This window comes from Salvia miltiorrhiza, chromosome 3, assembly GCF_028751815.1.
Source record: "Salvia miltiorrhiza cultivar Shanhuang (shh) chromosome 3, IMPLAD_Smil_shh, whole genome shotgun sequence".
NCBI classification, from domain to species: Eukaryota; Viridiplantae; Streptophyta; class Magnoliopsida; order Lamiales; family Lamiaceae; genus Salvia; species Salvia miltiorrhiza.
In genome coordinates this window covers 8851071-8865646 of record NC_080389.1, presented here as the reverse complement: position 1 = coordinate 8865646, position 14576 = coordinate 8851071, and the positions used below count along the sequence as shown (strand labels likewise).

Below are 14576 nucleotides of genomic sequence, written 5' to 3'. Positions count from 1 at the left end.
AAAATCACAAAACTCCTCACAAGAACCTCTATGTGGCGAAGCTAAACTCAGACGCTCATGAGCACCTTTCACCGCATTAAAATCGCCCATGAAAACCATTTTTCCAGAGACGAAACGAAGAAGATCATGCCAGAGATCACGGCGGTCATTTTGGTCATTCGAACCATGAACAAAAGCAATACGAAAATCATAACTATGCCACAGGCAGTCCACCACAACCACCTGATCAGAAGAGAACAAAACATTAGTAACAACAGAAGAGTGAACAAAAACCCAAATATTCGAACAGCGAGGAGACCGGCAGTTTTGATGCACCGGGACAAGATTCAACGAATGCCAGTAACTCTGTCTAACTTTCCGAAATGCCCGTTTCGGTTCAAGAATGCCCAACACCACCGGGCTAAAAGAGTTACAATGCTCCTTCAGCAGACGTTTGGATTCATCCGTCAAACCACGGACATTCTATGCAATAATATTCATCAGAATTGATTTATGTTAGCGGAGGCAGCTCCGCTTCTTTCAACCTCTTCCGCCCAGCTCTCTTTGGCGACGCTCTCCATGGCTAGAGCGCTGTCTCTATTACTTTTATCAATCACAAAAGTACGCGACGTATCACCCGTGTTACGAAGTCTACTTTTAATGCTTGTGTCCGCTGGCCTGTTCGCTGTGTTCTCCGCTGCCCTAGCAGCTTGCTCCTGTTTGGATGGTCTTCCTCGTCGCTTAGCAGGAGCAACTGTTTCTGGCATGGGCGCTTTAGCTATCGCCAAAATCTGCTCAAGCTTGCTATCTTATGGTAATATCTTTATTAATAATATATCATATTTAGTCTTGGATTTCATAAAATTCCAAAATAAACAAAGATATAAAATCAATAAGATATCATTATTTTCTTATAAAATTTTCGTGCCTACAAATGCCCCCTCGAGACTTGTTCATGGACGACTTGTCGTGAAAATGAACGAGTCTCGACAATTTGAATTATTAGATACTTTATACTCATATCAAGGAGTTCTTGGATTCAAATTTGTGAATAGTTTATACTCATATTCAAGAGTTTTTCAATTTGAATTTAAATTAAGATAGTTTATGCTCGTATCAAGGATTCTTCAACTTGAATTTGTAGACATTTTATACTAGTGTCAATGAGTCTTCACTTGAATTTGTAGACATTTTATACTCGTGTCAAGGAGTCTTCACTTGAATTTGAAGTTGTAGACATTTTATACTCGTGTCACGGAGTCTTCACTTGATTTTGAATTTGTAGACATTTTATACTCGTGTCAAGGAGTCTTCAACTTGAATTTGAGTTTGTTGACATTTTATACTCGTGTCAAGGAGTCTTCAACTTGAATTTGAGTTTGTTGACATTTTATACTGGTGTCAAGGAGTCTTCACTTGAACTTGAATTTGTAGACATTTTATACTCGTGTCAAGGAGTCTTCACTTGAATTTGAATTTGTAGACATTTTATACTCGTGTCAAGGAGTATTCAACTTGAATGATCATTTTGCTCATGTTTGGGGGCTTCGTTGATAGTTTAGGCTCTTCTCAAGGAGCATAATTGATAGTTTAGGCTCTTACCAAGGAGAATAATTGATAGTTTAGGCTCTTACCAAGGAGCATAATTGATTTTATGAACTTCGACTTGAAGATTGGCTTGTGGTTACAGTTGAAGTTTCTTCATCATCTTCACTTGGGATTTCTTCAAGAGATTTGCCCCCATGACTTGCTTCTTCGTCTTCTTGAAAGTCATCTGACATTTGCATGTGTAGATCATCAACTTTATTTGCGATCATGCTTAGCTCCATGTCATGAGCTCTAGTAGTCAATTCTTCAAACGTATTTGGTCGAATTCCTTTTAAGATGTATTGAAGGCTCCAATGCATGCCTTGAATTCACATCTCGATTGCTGAAGCTTCAGATAGTCGATCTTTACAATTTAAGCTCAAGTCCCTCCATCGGTTGATGTAGTCGATGACTGACTCTTCTTTCCATTGTTTTGAGTTTGTAAGCTCAACTATGCTCACTATTCTTCGAGTGCTATAGAAGCGATCGAGGAACTCCTTTTGCATTTGCCCCCAACTATCGATGTAATTTGGCTCCAAGTTGACATACCAATCAAATGCATTGTCTTTCAAGGAACGAACAAATTGCTTCACCAAGTAATCTCCATATGTTCCCGCATCATTGCATGTCTCCATAAAGTGAGCCACATGTTGCTTTGGATTGCCTTTGCCATCAAATTGTTGAAACTTTGGAGGCTGGTAGCATATTGGCATCTTCAAGGAGTCAATCCTTGTAGTATATGGCTTGCTATAAGTCCATGCTGATTTCGAGGTCCCTTTGAACTTGTCTTTGACCGTTCCTATGATGAAGTCTTTGAGTTGATTGATGTGAATGAAGCCATCGGCAGAGACTTTGATGTTCTTAGGAGGCGTCTTTTCTTCATGGTGCTTCTCAAATGACTCTGAATCATCGCTTTTGTCATCTTTTTCGTCATTCACTCGACTTCCTTTTCCTTTCTCTAAGATGAGCTTTGAGATCTTGGCGATATACGCTTGTTCATGCTTTCAAGAAGCTTAGCTATGCTAGCAACTTGTTCCTCCAGAGTAGAAGCGTTTGTCACCATGACAGGAGCTTCAAGATAGTAGCTCGCGGTTGAATGCTCTTCCATTGTTGAAGCAGACTTGAAAATCTCCTCCAATTGCATAGCTTTGCCTCGAGTGATAACACCAATGTTCTCCAAAGTGATGTTTTGGGCAGCGCTTGAAGCTTTGTTCTCCATTTGAATTTGCTTGAGTTGTTGTTGGTGAAGAGGAGAGATGAGAGGTAGAGATGTCTCACCGGGCGTGCCAAAATTTGTAAACACAAATTTTATGTATTTAATTTAATAAATACAAAATTGCATACAATTTCAATATTTGTAGATCAAATGTATTTGTGCGGGTTGCTGTCTCTATTTGTTCCTCTGATTCTTCTCTTCAATTTGATTCTTAATAGTCTTTGAGTAGTCCTTGAGATTTGTTGGAGAAATATGCCTCCGATCTTCTTGGACTTGATCTTTGAGCTTTATGACGTTGACATGGAGGACTTTGTCTTGCTTCCAAAGTATACGCCGATGTGGAGGACTTCGCCTTGCTTCCAAAGTATGCGTCGAGCTTCAAGCTTTATAACACCTACGTGGATGACTCTCGCCTTGCTTCCAAAGTATATGCCGACGTGGAGGACTTACACCTTGCTTCCAAAGTATATGTCGGTGTAGAGGACTTCGCCTTGCTTCCAAAGTATGCGTCGAGCTTCGAGCTTTATAACGCTTACGTGGATGACTCTTGCCTTGTTTCCGGATCAACTCCAATTTTAAGAAGATTCCATCGAAGAACTTCGTCGGGACACCTTGAAGAACGCCTTGAATGTTGGAGAGAATTCGTAGAGAATTTATCTTCAACTCTTGAGCTCTTGAATATAATTTTTGGTGTCTTTAGAACTGATATGGGGACCCATATTTATAGTTGTAGGAAGAGTCAGGCTTTGGGCCAAAGCCCACATGATTATGGGCTTAGGGCTGACGTGGCACGATCTTATTGGCTCTTGAAGATTGATATATATCAATATTAGATTTGACTTGCTGCTAAAGAAATTAATCCCTATCTTTGAAATATGGTAATATCTTTATTAATAATATATCATATTTAGTCTTGGATTTCATAAAATTCCAAAATAAACAAAGATATAAAATCAATAAGATATCATTATTTTCTTATAAAATTTTCGTGCCTACAATCGCGTACGATCTCGAAGATTCGGGAAGCTTCCGATGAAAATCGAGTTGTGAATATGAGTGAAATGGCTATCTCACTCGGCATTAACTTGATATGCAAGATTGCCTTCGGCAAGGAATGTTCTAGAAGGTTCGATGAGCTTCTAGAAGAAGTTCAGGCCGTGGCCGTGGCTTTCTACGTGTCGGATTACTTTCCGGCCTTCGGCTGGGTGGATAAGCTCACCGGAATGATCAGAAGGCTCGATTCCGCGGTGAAGAAGATGGATTCATTTTATCAGGAGCTCATTGACGAGCATCTTGATTGGAAAAGAGTGAAGGAAGTGGAAGAAGAGGATGGTGATGTTCTTGATGTGTTGATTCAGCTCAAAATGCAACACAAGATTCCTTCCATTGATTTTGGATGGGATAACATTAAAGCCATGCTAATGGTATGATTGAATTTAATTTTGCTCATAGATTTTTATTATAATTACTTTCTATATGTGAATTTTTTTGCCACTTTCTTGAATTTTCATTAACAAAATTTGTTAATTTATTTTTATTTTTATTAATATGTGGACATGATCCATAAATGCAATATAGGAGATATTGTATGATAAATTGATGATGTAGTAAAGGGAGAAGCATTAATTATTAATTCTCTTTTTAAAACATTTAAAAAATCTAGTGGTTGCACCAATTAATCTCATTCTCAATTCCCAATTATGTTGCTTCAATTGTAGTTTTTCTCTAAAAGATAAGTATCTCAATAAGGTTTTAACTATAAAGCTCGACGCATTCTAAACTTGTATCGTCTTGGTTTTGGTTGCAGGGCTTGTTGTTCCATGTCCCAAGTATTCCTCTTTAATTATTTGCAATCTTTTCTCTCCTCCCTTGTTTCGCTGTAATCACTTTTTTAAAAATAAATGTGTATATTTTTATTAATCTGGTTGAATTTGGTGATTCTGGACAATTTAATCTGGACTTGCTTATTTCCATATGGAGTTATTAAAGGCCACGTAGGATCGGTGTATGCATGCACCACCTTATGAGCAGCTTATGTGCTGTTACTTTTTGCTGTAACTTTTCCTTTCTTAGTTGGCTTGCTACTATTGGATGACACTTGCTCTCTCTTATGCTATACTCTATAAATAGCATAATTAAGCGCTTTATCTTGGTGTGTAAGTTTTTGTTTCCACTACTGAATAAACACACCTTCATCCTTTTACTCTCTAACTTTCTGTTCACGAAATACACACATTCAACAGTTATTTTGGTAAGATTCAGCCCATGAGCCTTTGTTTATAATTTCCTGCAGATTTAAGTTTTGTTTATGTTCTTGAATTGTGATTTTTGCTGCTTGTTGTTTAGAATCCAATAAATTGAAAACTGGTTTGCTTAATATGAATATACTATAATAATGTTAGTTTGTGGTTTGAATTAATGGATTTAAAATCACGATTGGTGCACGTATACGTGATCCCCGTTGATTAAGCAAGAAAAATTGGCTTAGGTTAATGATTTTACCGTTGAAATGTATCTAGCAACTTAAATAAGTGGAGAATGTATTGAGAATCCACAGCAGGGAATCAGATTGAATATTTATTATAAAACAAAATAAATATTATGCTGTAATAAGCTCATAATATTAAGGACATATTTGAGCACTGGAATCAGATTTAAGGTCCAAAAGATTAATGAAAATGCCCCAAATATACCTCTGTAAACATATATTTTAAAAATGAACTATACTAAATAAAATAGGTTCTAAAATGAAAGTATGAATTGGGCTGGACTTAATTACTCACTACAATTCTGATACGCCCAGTCCAATCTCTAGCATGGCTCAATTATGCTCCAGTCCATTAACCCATTAGGTTTTCATTATTAGATATAAATAATATAATCTCTAAGCTTACTCTTTATGAAATGAATATTTTGGTTGATGTTTATCAAATCTCTCTCTTCTATCTTGATTTCTGGAGTTTGAGCTGCTCGAAAAGCTCCACCATTGATACGGATCGTATCAAATTCATTATGCCGGCTAATGATGAATCACCTTATCATTTTTTAAACTATATTATTCAGTTTTCGTGGTTGAGAAATTGTCTGAATAAGTATTTTTAATGCATATTCCCTTAATTTGATTGACGAGCGAGAATTATTGAGTGAAGAAGAAGGAGACAAGGTAGAAACAAACACACGCTTATGACAAGGTTGAATTATTGAATGAAGAATTAGAATAATAACAAACAAACAAAGTTAGAATTATCGAATGAATCAAGATTATGTGCTTTCTCAGAAAGTCACTCTTTTCTCATAGAAATCTCCAAATCCTAATTTCTCTCTTCCAGAATCCAAATTCTTCGCATTCTCGATTGAAGAATTGTATTCACCACAACGAGTTCCTTATTCCTCTCTTTATATACTCTCACCAATAGTAAATTGATCGAGTTTGGAATTGTTGCGATGGCAGAAGCAGTGGTGTCGACTGCTCTAGCAACCTTGCGCAATTTGTTGGTGGAAGAAGCAAGGTTTTTGTATGGCGTGGGTGACAAAGTGAGGGAGCTCGAGATCCAGCTCAAAGAGATGAAGTGTCTTCTCAAAGATGCCGATAGAAGACGACATGGAAGTGAAACCATTTTGAATTGGATCTCGGAGATCAAAGATCTTGTCTATAGAGCCGAAGCTGCCATTGAAAGACATGCAGCTTATCAAGTGTTGTCAAGCAGAAGACGAGGCCTGAGGCAGCTCATCCGCAGATATTCTTGTATTTTGGAAGAAGGCTGCTCTCTCCACCAACTAGCCTCCGAGATTTCACAAATCAAATACAATCTTGGAAGAGTCACCGAAGCCATGCGAGCCTACGGAATAAAGAACATCATCGATCGCGGGGAGAGCTCGTCCACCGACAACAGGGCACGGAAGAGCTTCCCCGAATTCGAGATCGGAGAGTGTTTTGTGGGGATGGAGGATGAGCTGAAGCAGCTTGGTAATCTCCTCAGGCAAGACAACGAGGATCGAGTTATATCGGTGTGGGGAATGGGGGGATCAGGGAAGACCACCATTGCCAAAAAGCTCTACAACGAGACCAAGTCCAGCTTTGATCTTTGCGCATGGGTTTGCATTAGTCAGCAATGTCAGAGTTTTCAATCAGTTTGGAATGATGTTCTCAAGCAGCTAGAGCATCAAAGCACCAAGGTTGTAAGCGATGAGCCACAGCAAATAAGGGAGGACGTTGTTCCAAATCTAAGCGACTGGGAGTTGAAGGAGCAACTATGCAAGATACAAAGAGACAAGCGTTGCCTCATTGTTTTGGACGATCTTTGGAAAGTTGCTGATTGGAATGAATTGAAGCATCCCTTCCTTGTTCATGATTTGAAAAACAAAATATTGATCACCACGCGCGAGGAGGAAGTTGCAGAGATTGGATGCCCGGTAAAAGTTGGGCTTCTAAAAGAGGAAGATGCTTTGGAACTACTCAAGAAGAAAGCCTTTCCACATACCAACATTCCAGGTCAGTTGTGTGTATGTATAATATGGTGCTTTAGTTGTGGTACTATTCAATTAATAGTCATTTGTTATTTCAATACAGACTTTGCATTATTGGAAGGAAATTTTGAGAAAATTGGGAAAGAAATGGTGCAGAAATGTGGGTATTTGCCGCTGGCAATTTCTTTCCTCGGTGGGGTCTTGAGAATGAAAAATTCGATGAAGGAGTGGGAGTTAGTAAATGAGGATATCAAAGAATTCATATATAGAGATGAAAAGGAGATTGATGGAGTGCTAAATTTAAGCTATGAAAGCCTACCCTATTATTTGAAGCCTTGCTTTCTCTATATGGGTATATTCGAAGAGGATGAAGATATAGATGTTGATGATCTATATACTAGATGGATAGCACAAGGCATGATTTCATATGAGAATATTCGAGACAAGGACAAAACTTTGATTGAAATCGCGGAGCTCTACTTGGGTGAGTTGGCCTCCAGGTCCATCATCAATGTTGAAATTTACAATGATGGCAAAACTGGTAGAAAATATAGGAGCTGCAAACTTCATGATGTAGTAAGAGAACTATGTCTGAAAATGGGGAAAAGGGGGGATTTTGGTGTGCTGAGTTTGGAGTATAAAAGTGGGAAACTTAGTACTTTACTGCAGCAAGCTTCCTCGCATATGAAAATACTACGACATTTGGCTATCCATATCAGAACAAGTGAAGTCGAACTGGAACCTGTCGAGCTTGGAGAAGATGCTAGCAAACACTTAAGGTCTGTTCATATATTCAATCATTTGAGTAGCCTTGAGTTTTCTTCGCAAAATATCTTTGATTTTCAGAAATTCAAATTGCTCAGAGATCTTGTTATCATCGGATTCAAATTTGCAGGTAGAAAGTTACCGAAAGGAATCACTAATCTTGTTCACCTTAGATATTTACGTTTAGAAGAATGTGAATTTGATAAGGTATCGTCGTCCATAAGGAATTTGGTATACATGGATACCCTTGATTTAAATGGTTCGAGGAATATCGAAGTCCCAAATGTTTTTAAGGAGATGCTATGTTTAAAGCACTTGTTTCTTCCGAAGTATAAGGAGGCGCGCAAAAATTGGAAGTTATCGATTAACATTGGACGAGGGAGTGGTTGGCTTGGAGAGTCTGGTGGGATTGGATAGTAGAGTGCATGAATTAAAATGTCTGAACAAAATGAAGAATTTGCGACGTTTTTCAGCAAGCATACACGATAATGAAAGCTTGTCAGCTATCATGAATGCCATTGCTACCAACTGGAACAAGTTAATGCGTTGTATGGTTGAAATCAATTCGGGTTGCGAGTTAGGAACAAATGAGGGTGTGTTGAAAAAGGCATTCACATGTCCCAATCTTCATTCCTTGTGGATTGCAGTTAAGTTGGGGAATGTGATATCAGAGTGCGGGAGTGCCTTCATCAGCTCTAAACTTACAAGTTTGATCTTGTTGAAATGTGAGATTGAGGATGATCCAATGGGAATACTGGGGAAGCTTCCTTGCTTGACATATTTGAGTTTATTCACAGAATCATTTGTTGGGAAAAAGATGACGTGTCCATCAAACAGTTTTCCTCGCCTCAAGATGCTTTTTCTATCTAAATTACCGAACCTGAGAGAGTGGAGAGTGGAGGCGGGAGCTATGCCCCTTCTCTATCAATTAGTGATCCATGATTGTTCTAGTCTGGAGATGCTTCCAGATGGATTGAGAGGCATTTCTACTCTTCGGGAACTGTGGATTAATAGAATGCCAGAAATGGGGAAGAGGGTATCGGCATTAGGAGGGGATTTCCACAAAGTCACCCATGTCCCTGAAATTATCATCCAAGACTAGTCTAGTCTCCACCCAGGTAATGCTTGCAACAATCCCATTCTCAATTCCCAATTTTTATTTTGTTTCAATTCTAGTTTTTCTCTAAAAGAGAGCTATATTCTTGTTGTTCCATGTCCCAAATGTTTCTCTTTAATTATTTGCATTCTTTTCTCTGCAACCTTGCTTCGCATAATTCACCTTTTTTGAAATAAATGTGTATATTTCTTTTGTACGTAGCTCCAAACCTAACATCGACATGGTGGCCATATTCCATTCCTTGTATTATTAATCTAGACAATTTATTCTAGACTTGCTTAGTTCCATATGGAGTTATTTTGGTAAGATTCGGGCCACATAGCTTTACTTCTGTTCTTGAATTGTGATTTTTTTTGCTTGATTGTTTAGAATCCAATAAATCGAAAACTGGGTTGCTTAATATGAATATAGTATACTAATGTTAATATGCAAAATTAGAATTTAGTTCAAGTTCATCTGTATAAAATTGAAATGTATCTACTTAAATAAGTGATGTATTGAGAATCCACGGCAAGGGATAGTTAATGTGGCGAATTTGTGTTTGTGAGTTGGTTTAACGGTAGGTAGTTAATGCCAAGGCCTGAGGTCTTGGGTTCGAGTCCATCGTAGTGCGGTATTTAAAAATTTCTGTATTTATTTGTTAATTTATATAATACGGCGAATTGAATTTTATATATTAAAAGTTTTTTCAGTAAGTACTTATAATTAGTTTTTTCAACTACTAATAATTATGTTAGCGAAATAAGTAAAACAAGTGCTATGAATAGAACTATTGGAGGAGATTCATTCACTGCCGATTAAGCAAGAAAATGATGGGTTTAAAATCATGATTGATGTATATATAATTCTTAGCTCAAAGTTGTTCGACTACAAACATCTGTATCCCAAGTATTTGGTGTCTGGAGATGGTTTTAGTACTGCTGATTAAGCAAGAAAAATTGGCTTATGTTGAAGCAAGAAAAATAAGCATTTATGTGACATCCCAGAAAATATACTTTTGTATACATATACTCATTTTAAAAATGGACTATACTAAGTAAACACAAAAACTCCGGTGAAACCGAATTTTAAATGACACTATTTCAACATACAAATGACACTTTAACATGTCAATGTAGTGTCATTTGAAACCCGATTTGGGACCACCTGATAACTAAAATATATGCTCATTATTTCAATTTAATGCAGAGTTTGCATTAGAAGAAAATTTTGAGAAAATTGGGAAAGAAATGGTGCAGAAATGTGGGTGTTTGCCGTTGGCAATTTCTTTACTCGGTGGGGTCTTGAGAAAGAAAAATTCGATGAAAGAGTGGGAGTTAGTAAATAGGGATATCAAAGAATTCATATATAAAGATGAAAGTGAGATTGATGGAGTGCTAAATTTAAGCTATGAAAGTCTACCCTATTATTGGAAGCCTTGCTTTCTCTATATGGGTATATTTGAAGAGGACGAAGATATACCTGTTGATTATCTATATAGGACGTGGATAGAACAAGGCATGATTTCATATGAGAATATTGGAGACAAGGACAAAACTTTGATTGAAATCGCGGAGCTCTACTTGGGTGAGTTGGCCTCCAGATCCATCGTCCAAGTTCAAATTGACGATGCTGTCATACCTACAGGAAATATTCGAGCTGCAAACTTCATGACGTAGTAAGAGAACTATGTTTAAAAATGGGGAAAATGGAGGATTTTGGTGTGCTGAGTTTGCAGTATCAAACTGGGAAACTTACTACCTTACTACGGCATATGAAAATACGACATTTAATTGGTTATCTATTTGAGAAAAGAAGTCCAAGTGGAACTTGACGAGCTTACAATCACTTGTGGAGAAGATAGTAGCAAACAATTAAGGTCTCTTCAAATGTTCAATCACAGTAATTCTGATGAGTTTCCCCCCACAAAGTTTTGTTGATTTTCATAAATTCAAATTACTGATAGATCTAACTATCTTGGAATTCAAATTCGTTGGAAGAAAGTTACTGAGAGGAATCACTAATCTTATTCACCTGAGGTGTTTGCGTATACAAAGTTGTGAATTTGATAAGCTTCCGTCGTCCATAAGGAATTTGGTCTACATGGATACCCTTAATTTAGCTGTTTCGAATAATGTGGAAGTTCCAAATGTTTTTAAGAAGATGCTACGTTTAAAACACTTGACTCTTCCCTGTTATGATGAAGAAAAAGTTGGAAGTTATCGATTAACATTGCCACATTGGATGAGGGAGTGGTTGAGTTGGAAACCCTAAAAAGGTTGGATAGTAGAGTGCATGAATTAAAATTTATGGATAGAAGAATCTGCAACGTTTCTCAGCATACATATACGACAATGAAAGCTTGTCAGCTATCATGAATGCCATTGCTACCAACTGGAACAAGTTAGTCGATTGTAGGGTTTGTATCAAAGAGGGTTGCAAGTTAACAACGAATGAGGGAGTGTTGAAGGCATTCACATGTCCCAATCTTCATACCTTGAGTATTGAAGTCAAGTTAGGGAAGGCGCTGCCAAACTGCGACCGTGACTTCATCAGCTCTAAACTTGCGGATGTGAACCTAATTTAAAAGAAAAAGAAAAAAAGGAAATCCCCCACCCCCCTCTCGTCTTCTTCCCTCTGTTGCCGCCACCATCGCCGCTCCCTCCTCCCACCCGCCGCCGCTCTCATCAAACACCCCCACACAACACCTCTTCTCCTGAGATTCAACCGTTGCCGATTGTTCGCTATTATTTTTACTACGCCGCAAGTATACGGTGTAGTTGCAATATAGGGAAGCAAGGTCGTATTCCACAAGGATTGGTGAATTTAAACTTCTAAATATTATTAATAAGCTGTTTTCAATCTATTTAGACAACCAAAGTTCAAGAGGTGTTGATAACTAAAACAAAGCTAAATAAAGCAAGTAAATAAAATAACAACAAAATAAACTTAGTTAATAAATTGGGGAATGACTCGAAGGAAAGTTATCCTAGGGACTAGATTTCGATGGATCGTAATGAACTTCAATCTAAATCAATATAAATCTTGATATGGCCTACTTATCTAGGGCGATCTCCCCACTAGTTTTAGCCCCCTCCCGGACGACTAAAACAGTAGATTACGGGTCATAATTGCCGTCCCCGGTCAATTTCTAACCTATAACTCCCAAGAGCACAAAAGATCAACAAGCCCTCACCCACCTCTCAACCTCCCGGTTTATTGAGATGATATGTATCAAACTCCTAATCTATTGTAATTATCCTCTCCCGATTCAAATCACAAATTAGAAATGCACAAAAGGTGGCCAACCAATCATACAAGAGATAAATCTAGGACTTGAAAAGATAACAATAAGCACAATCAAGATATATATTGAACAAAGAAATCAATCCATTACAAATCCATCTAATCTAATCCCTAAGATAAGAGATTTTAGCCAAGCATATTCATAATAAAAGTAAATCTCAAGTCATAAGAAAACATAAATAAAGATATAGAGAGATAGAGATTCATAGACAAATCCTATAATCTTGATCTTCAATCATGTAGTCTTGATGAGCTCCTTTCCAAGTCTTCCCCTTCTTTATTTGATTTTGGTGTTGTTTTTGTGTGTGGAAGAGAGAAAAAATGGTAGAGAATGGAGGCTAGGGTTTGGGATTGGAGAATTGGGGAAGATGAAGTGGGTGTGTGTGGTGAATGAATGGGGAAAAGAAGAGAAAAATGGAGTTTTGAGGCTAAAATCGCGTTTGGGGTCCATTTGGGGGAGCCCCGCCCTTTTCCCGCGGTCACGGCCCGCGTCCGCGGCCTTCAAACGTGGGGGATGCTCAGGGGACCCGCGGTCCCGCCCCGCGGCCGCGGGTGGTGACCGCGGGTGTCTCCTGAGTCGGGAACAGCTGACCCGCGGTCTTACCCCGCGGCCGCGGGTGGTGACCGCGGGGTACTGGGCGTTTTGCACAGTCCGCTCGTTTTGCTCCGTTCTCCCTCGTCCGGACTCGGATTTGGTCGCCGTTTGCGCTCACGGATTCCTATCGAGACGTACTTCGATCTCATGTCTTCAAAATCCTCCAATTAATTCTTGATTTTCCCTGAAATCACTCCAAAACTACACCAAGGAATTAAAACTCAACAAAACTCAAAATTGGGATACAAACACATATTAGCAATCAATTCATGGGGGAAAATGACAACAATTCATGCGATATTGAGGTACGAAAACCATGTTTGTCAACCCCCCCAAACTTAAAGCGTTGTTTGTCCCCAAACAACAAAGAGAAGAGAAATAAAAGATAACAAACATGTGAGAATGAATTGGTGTCATTTCAAGGGCTTCAATTTTTTCAAAATATTTCACTAGTGTATCACAAGTAGATATGCATTTCAAGAAGTCACAAGTGATAGTAAGTTCAACATTATAGCCTCCAAGCTTGAATCCTCACAAGGTGAATGTTTCAATGATGCACTCGACTCTCAAGTGTTTAGAATGGACGTGTTTACACTCAATTCGAAACAATGCATGCAATCTACCATAGGCTTGCCATTTGTCCTAACTCTCTATGCTTCAATGTGTTATAAATAGAGATCAAAAAGGGCTTTCATTGGGTTGTAATGAGGGCTCTTTGGTAAGGTGAGTAGTTTTTTTAGGCAAAGTGACTCATCCCACAATCCATCAATCACAATGAACAAATCAACTTCACCATTTCTCTTATCAATCAAAAACCAAAATCCCTACATTTCATCTTTTCATCCTTAGTGATATCTATCATGGCTATGATTCAAAAGGCAAATCACTCCCCTTTATGCTCTTTTATTCACATTCATTTTCATTTCTTTTTCTTTTTGAGCTCATAGGGGATTAGTGATTTTCACACAATCAAAGCTTGATAAGCAATTTCAATCATTTCCCAAACTTTTTTCTTCATCAAAGCAACCACTAACACTCTAAGTTCTACCCCTTTATCATTGGTTCATTCAAAGAAAGGCTACAAGGCACAAAAGGGGTAAACTAGGATCATATGAGAATTTGGCACAATTGGGGTCAAGTGGCTAACAAAGATGGCCTTAAATCACTTCAATATTAACAACACATCTACTTTTATTTTCAAGAGAGGACTCATGGCAAGTTCTAGAGACCAACATACATGCTCAATCGATTTACACTCAAGAACAAAATGAGATTGTGATAATATGACAATCAATGGCTCAAATCTTACAAGCTCATTATCAAGTTCTTGGAGGCAAAACATTTAACTCACTTGTCACAAGTTCAAACTTTTCATGCATAATCCACAAGTGATACATACAATTTTTTTTCAAAAGCAACATTCATATCATAAGCCCAACACACATTTCATCCAACTCATGTTTTTCAACAATCAAGCTCAAAAACAAAAGACAAGGAAAAGCTCAAAAACAGAGACAAAATCTCATTATTCGAAAACTAAACTAACTAAATAAATAAACAACGGA

At 38.0% G+C, this 14576-nt stretch overlaps 2 protein-coding genes across 3 annotated transcripts; both read left to right on the top strand.

Moving 5' to 3' along the window:
- The first annotated feature begins 6070 nt into the window (after positions 1–6070).
- Positions 6071–8431, top strand: LOC131017394 (putative disease resistance protein At1g50180). 2 transcript variants are annotated; one of them, XM_057946132.1, is made up of 3 exons: positions 6075–7274; positions 7353–8028; positions 8145–8364. In XM_057946132.1, the coding sequence occupies exons 1-3, from the start codon at positions 6227–6229 to the stop codon at positions 8146–8148; spliced, it is 1728 nt and encodes a 575-aa protein (XP_057802115.1). In that variant the 5' UTR covers positions 6075–6226; the 3' UTR covers positions 8149–8364. The 2 variants fall into 2 exon arrangements, with proteins under 2 accessions (XP_057802114.1, XP_057802115.1); XM_057946131.1 differs by having other exon boundaries at positions 6071–7274; positions 7353–8431.
- LOC131017395 (probable disease resistance protein At1g58602) lies at positions 8364–9116 on the top strand. The gene has a single exon (XM_057946134.1). It carries the CDS (start codon positions 8463–8465, stop codon positions 9114–9116), a length of 654 nt encoding a protein of 217 aa, XP_057802117.1. The 5' UTR covers positions 8364–8462.
- The last annotated feature ends 5460 nt before the right edge of the window (positions 9117–14576 follow it).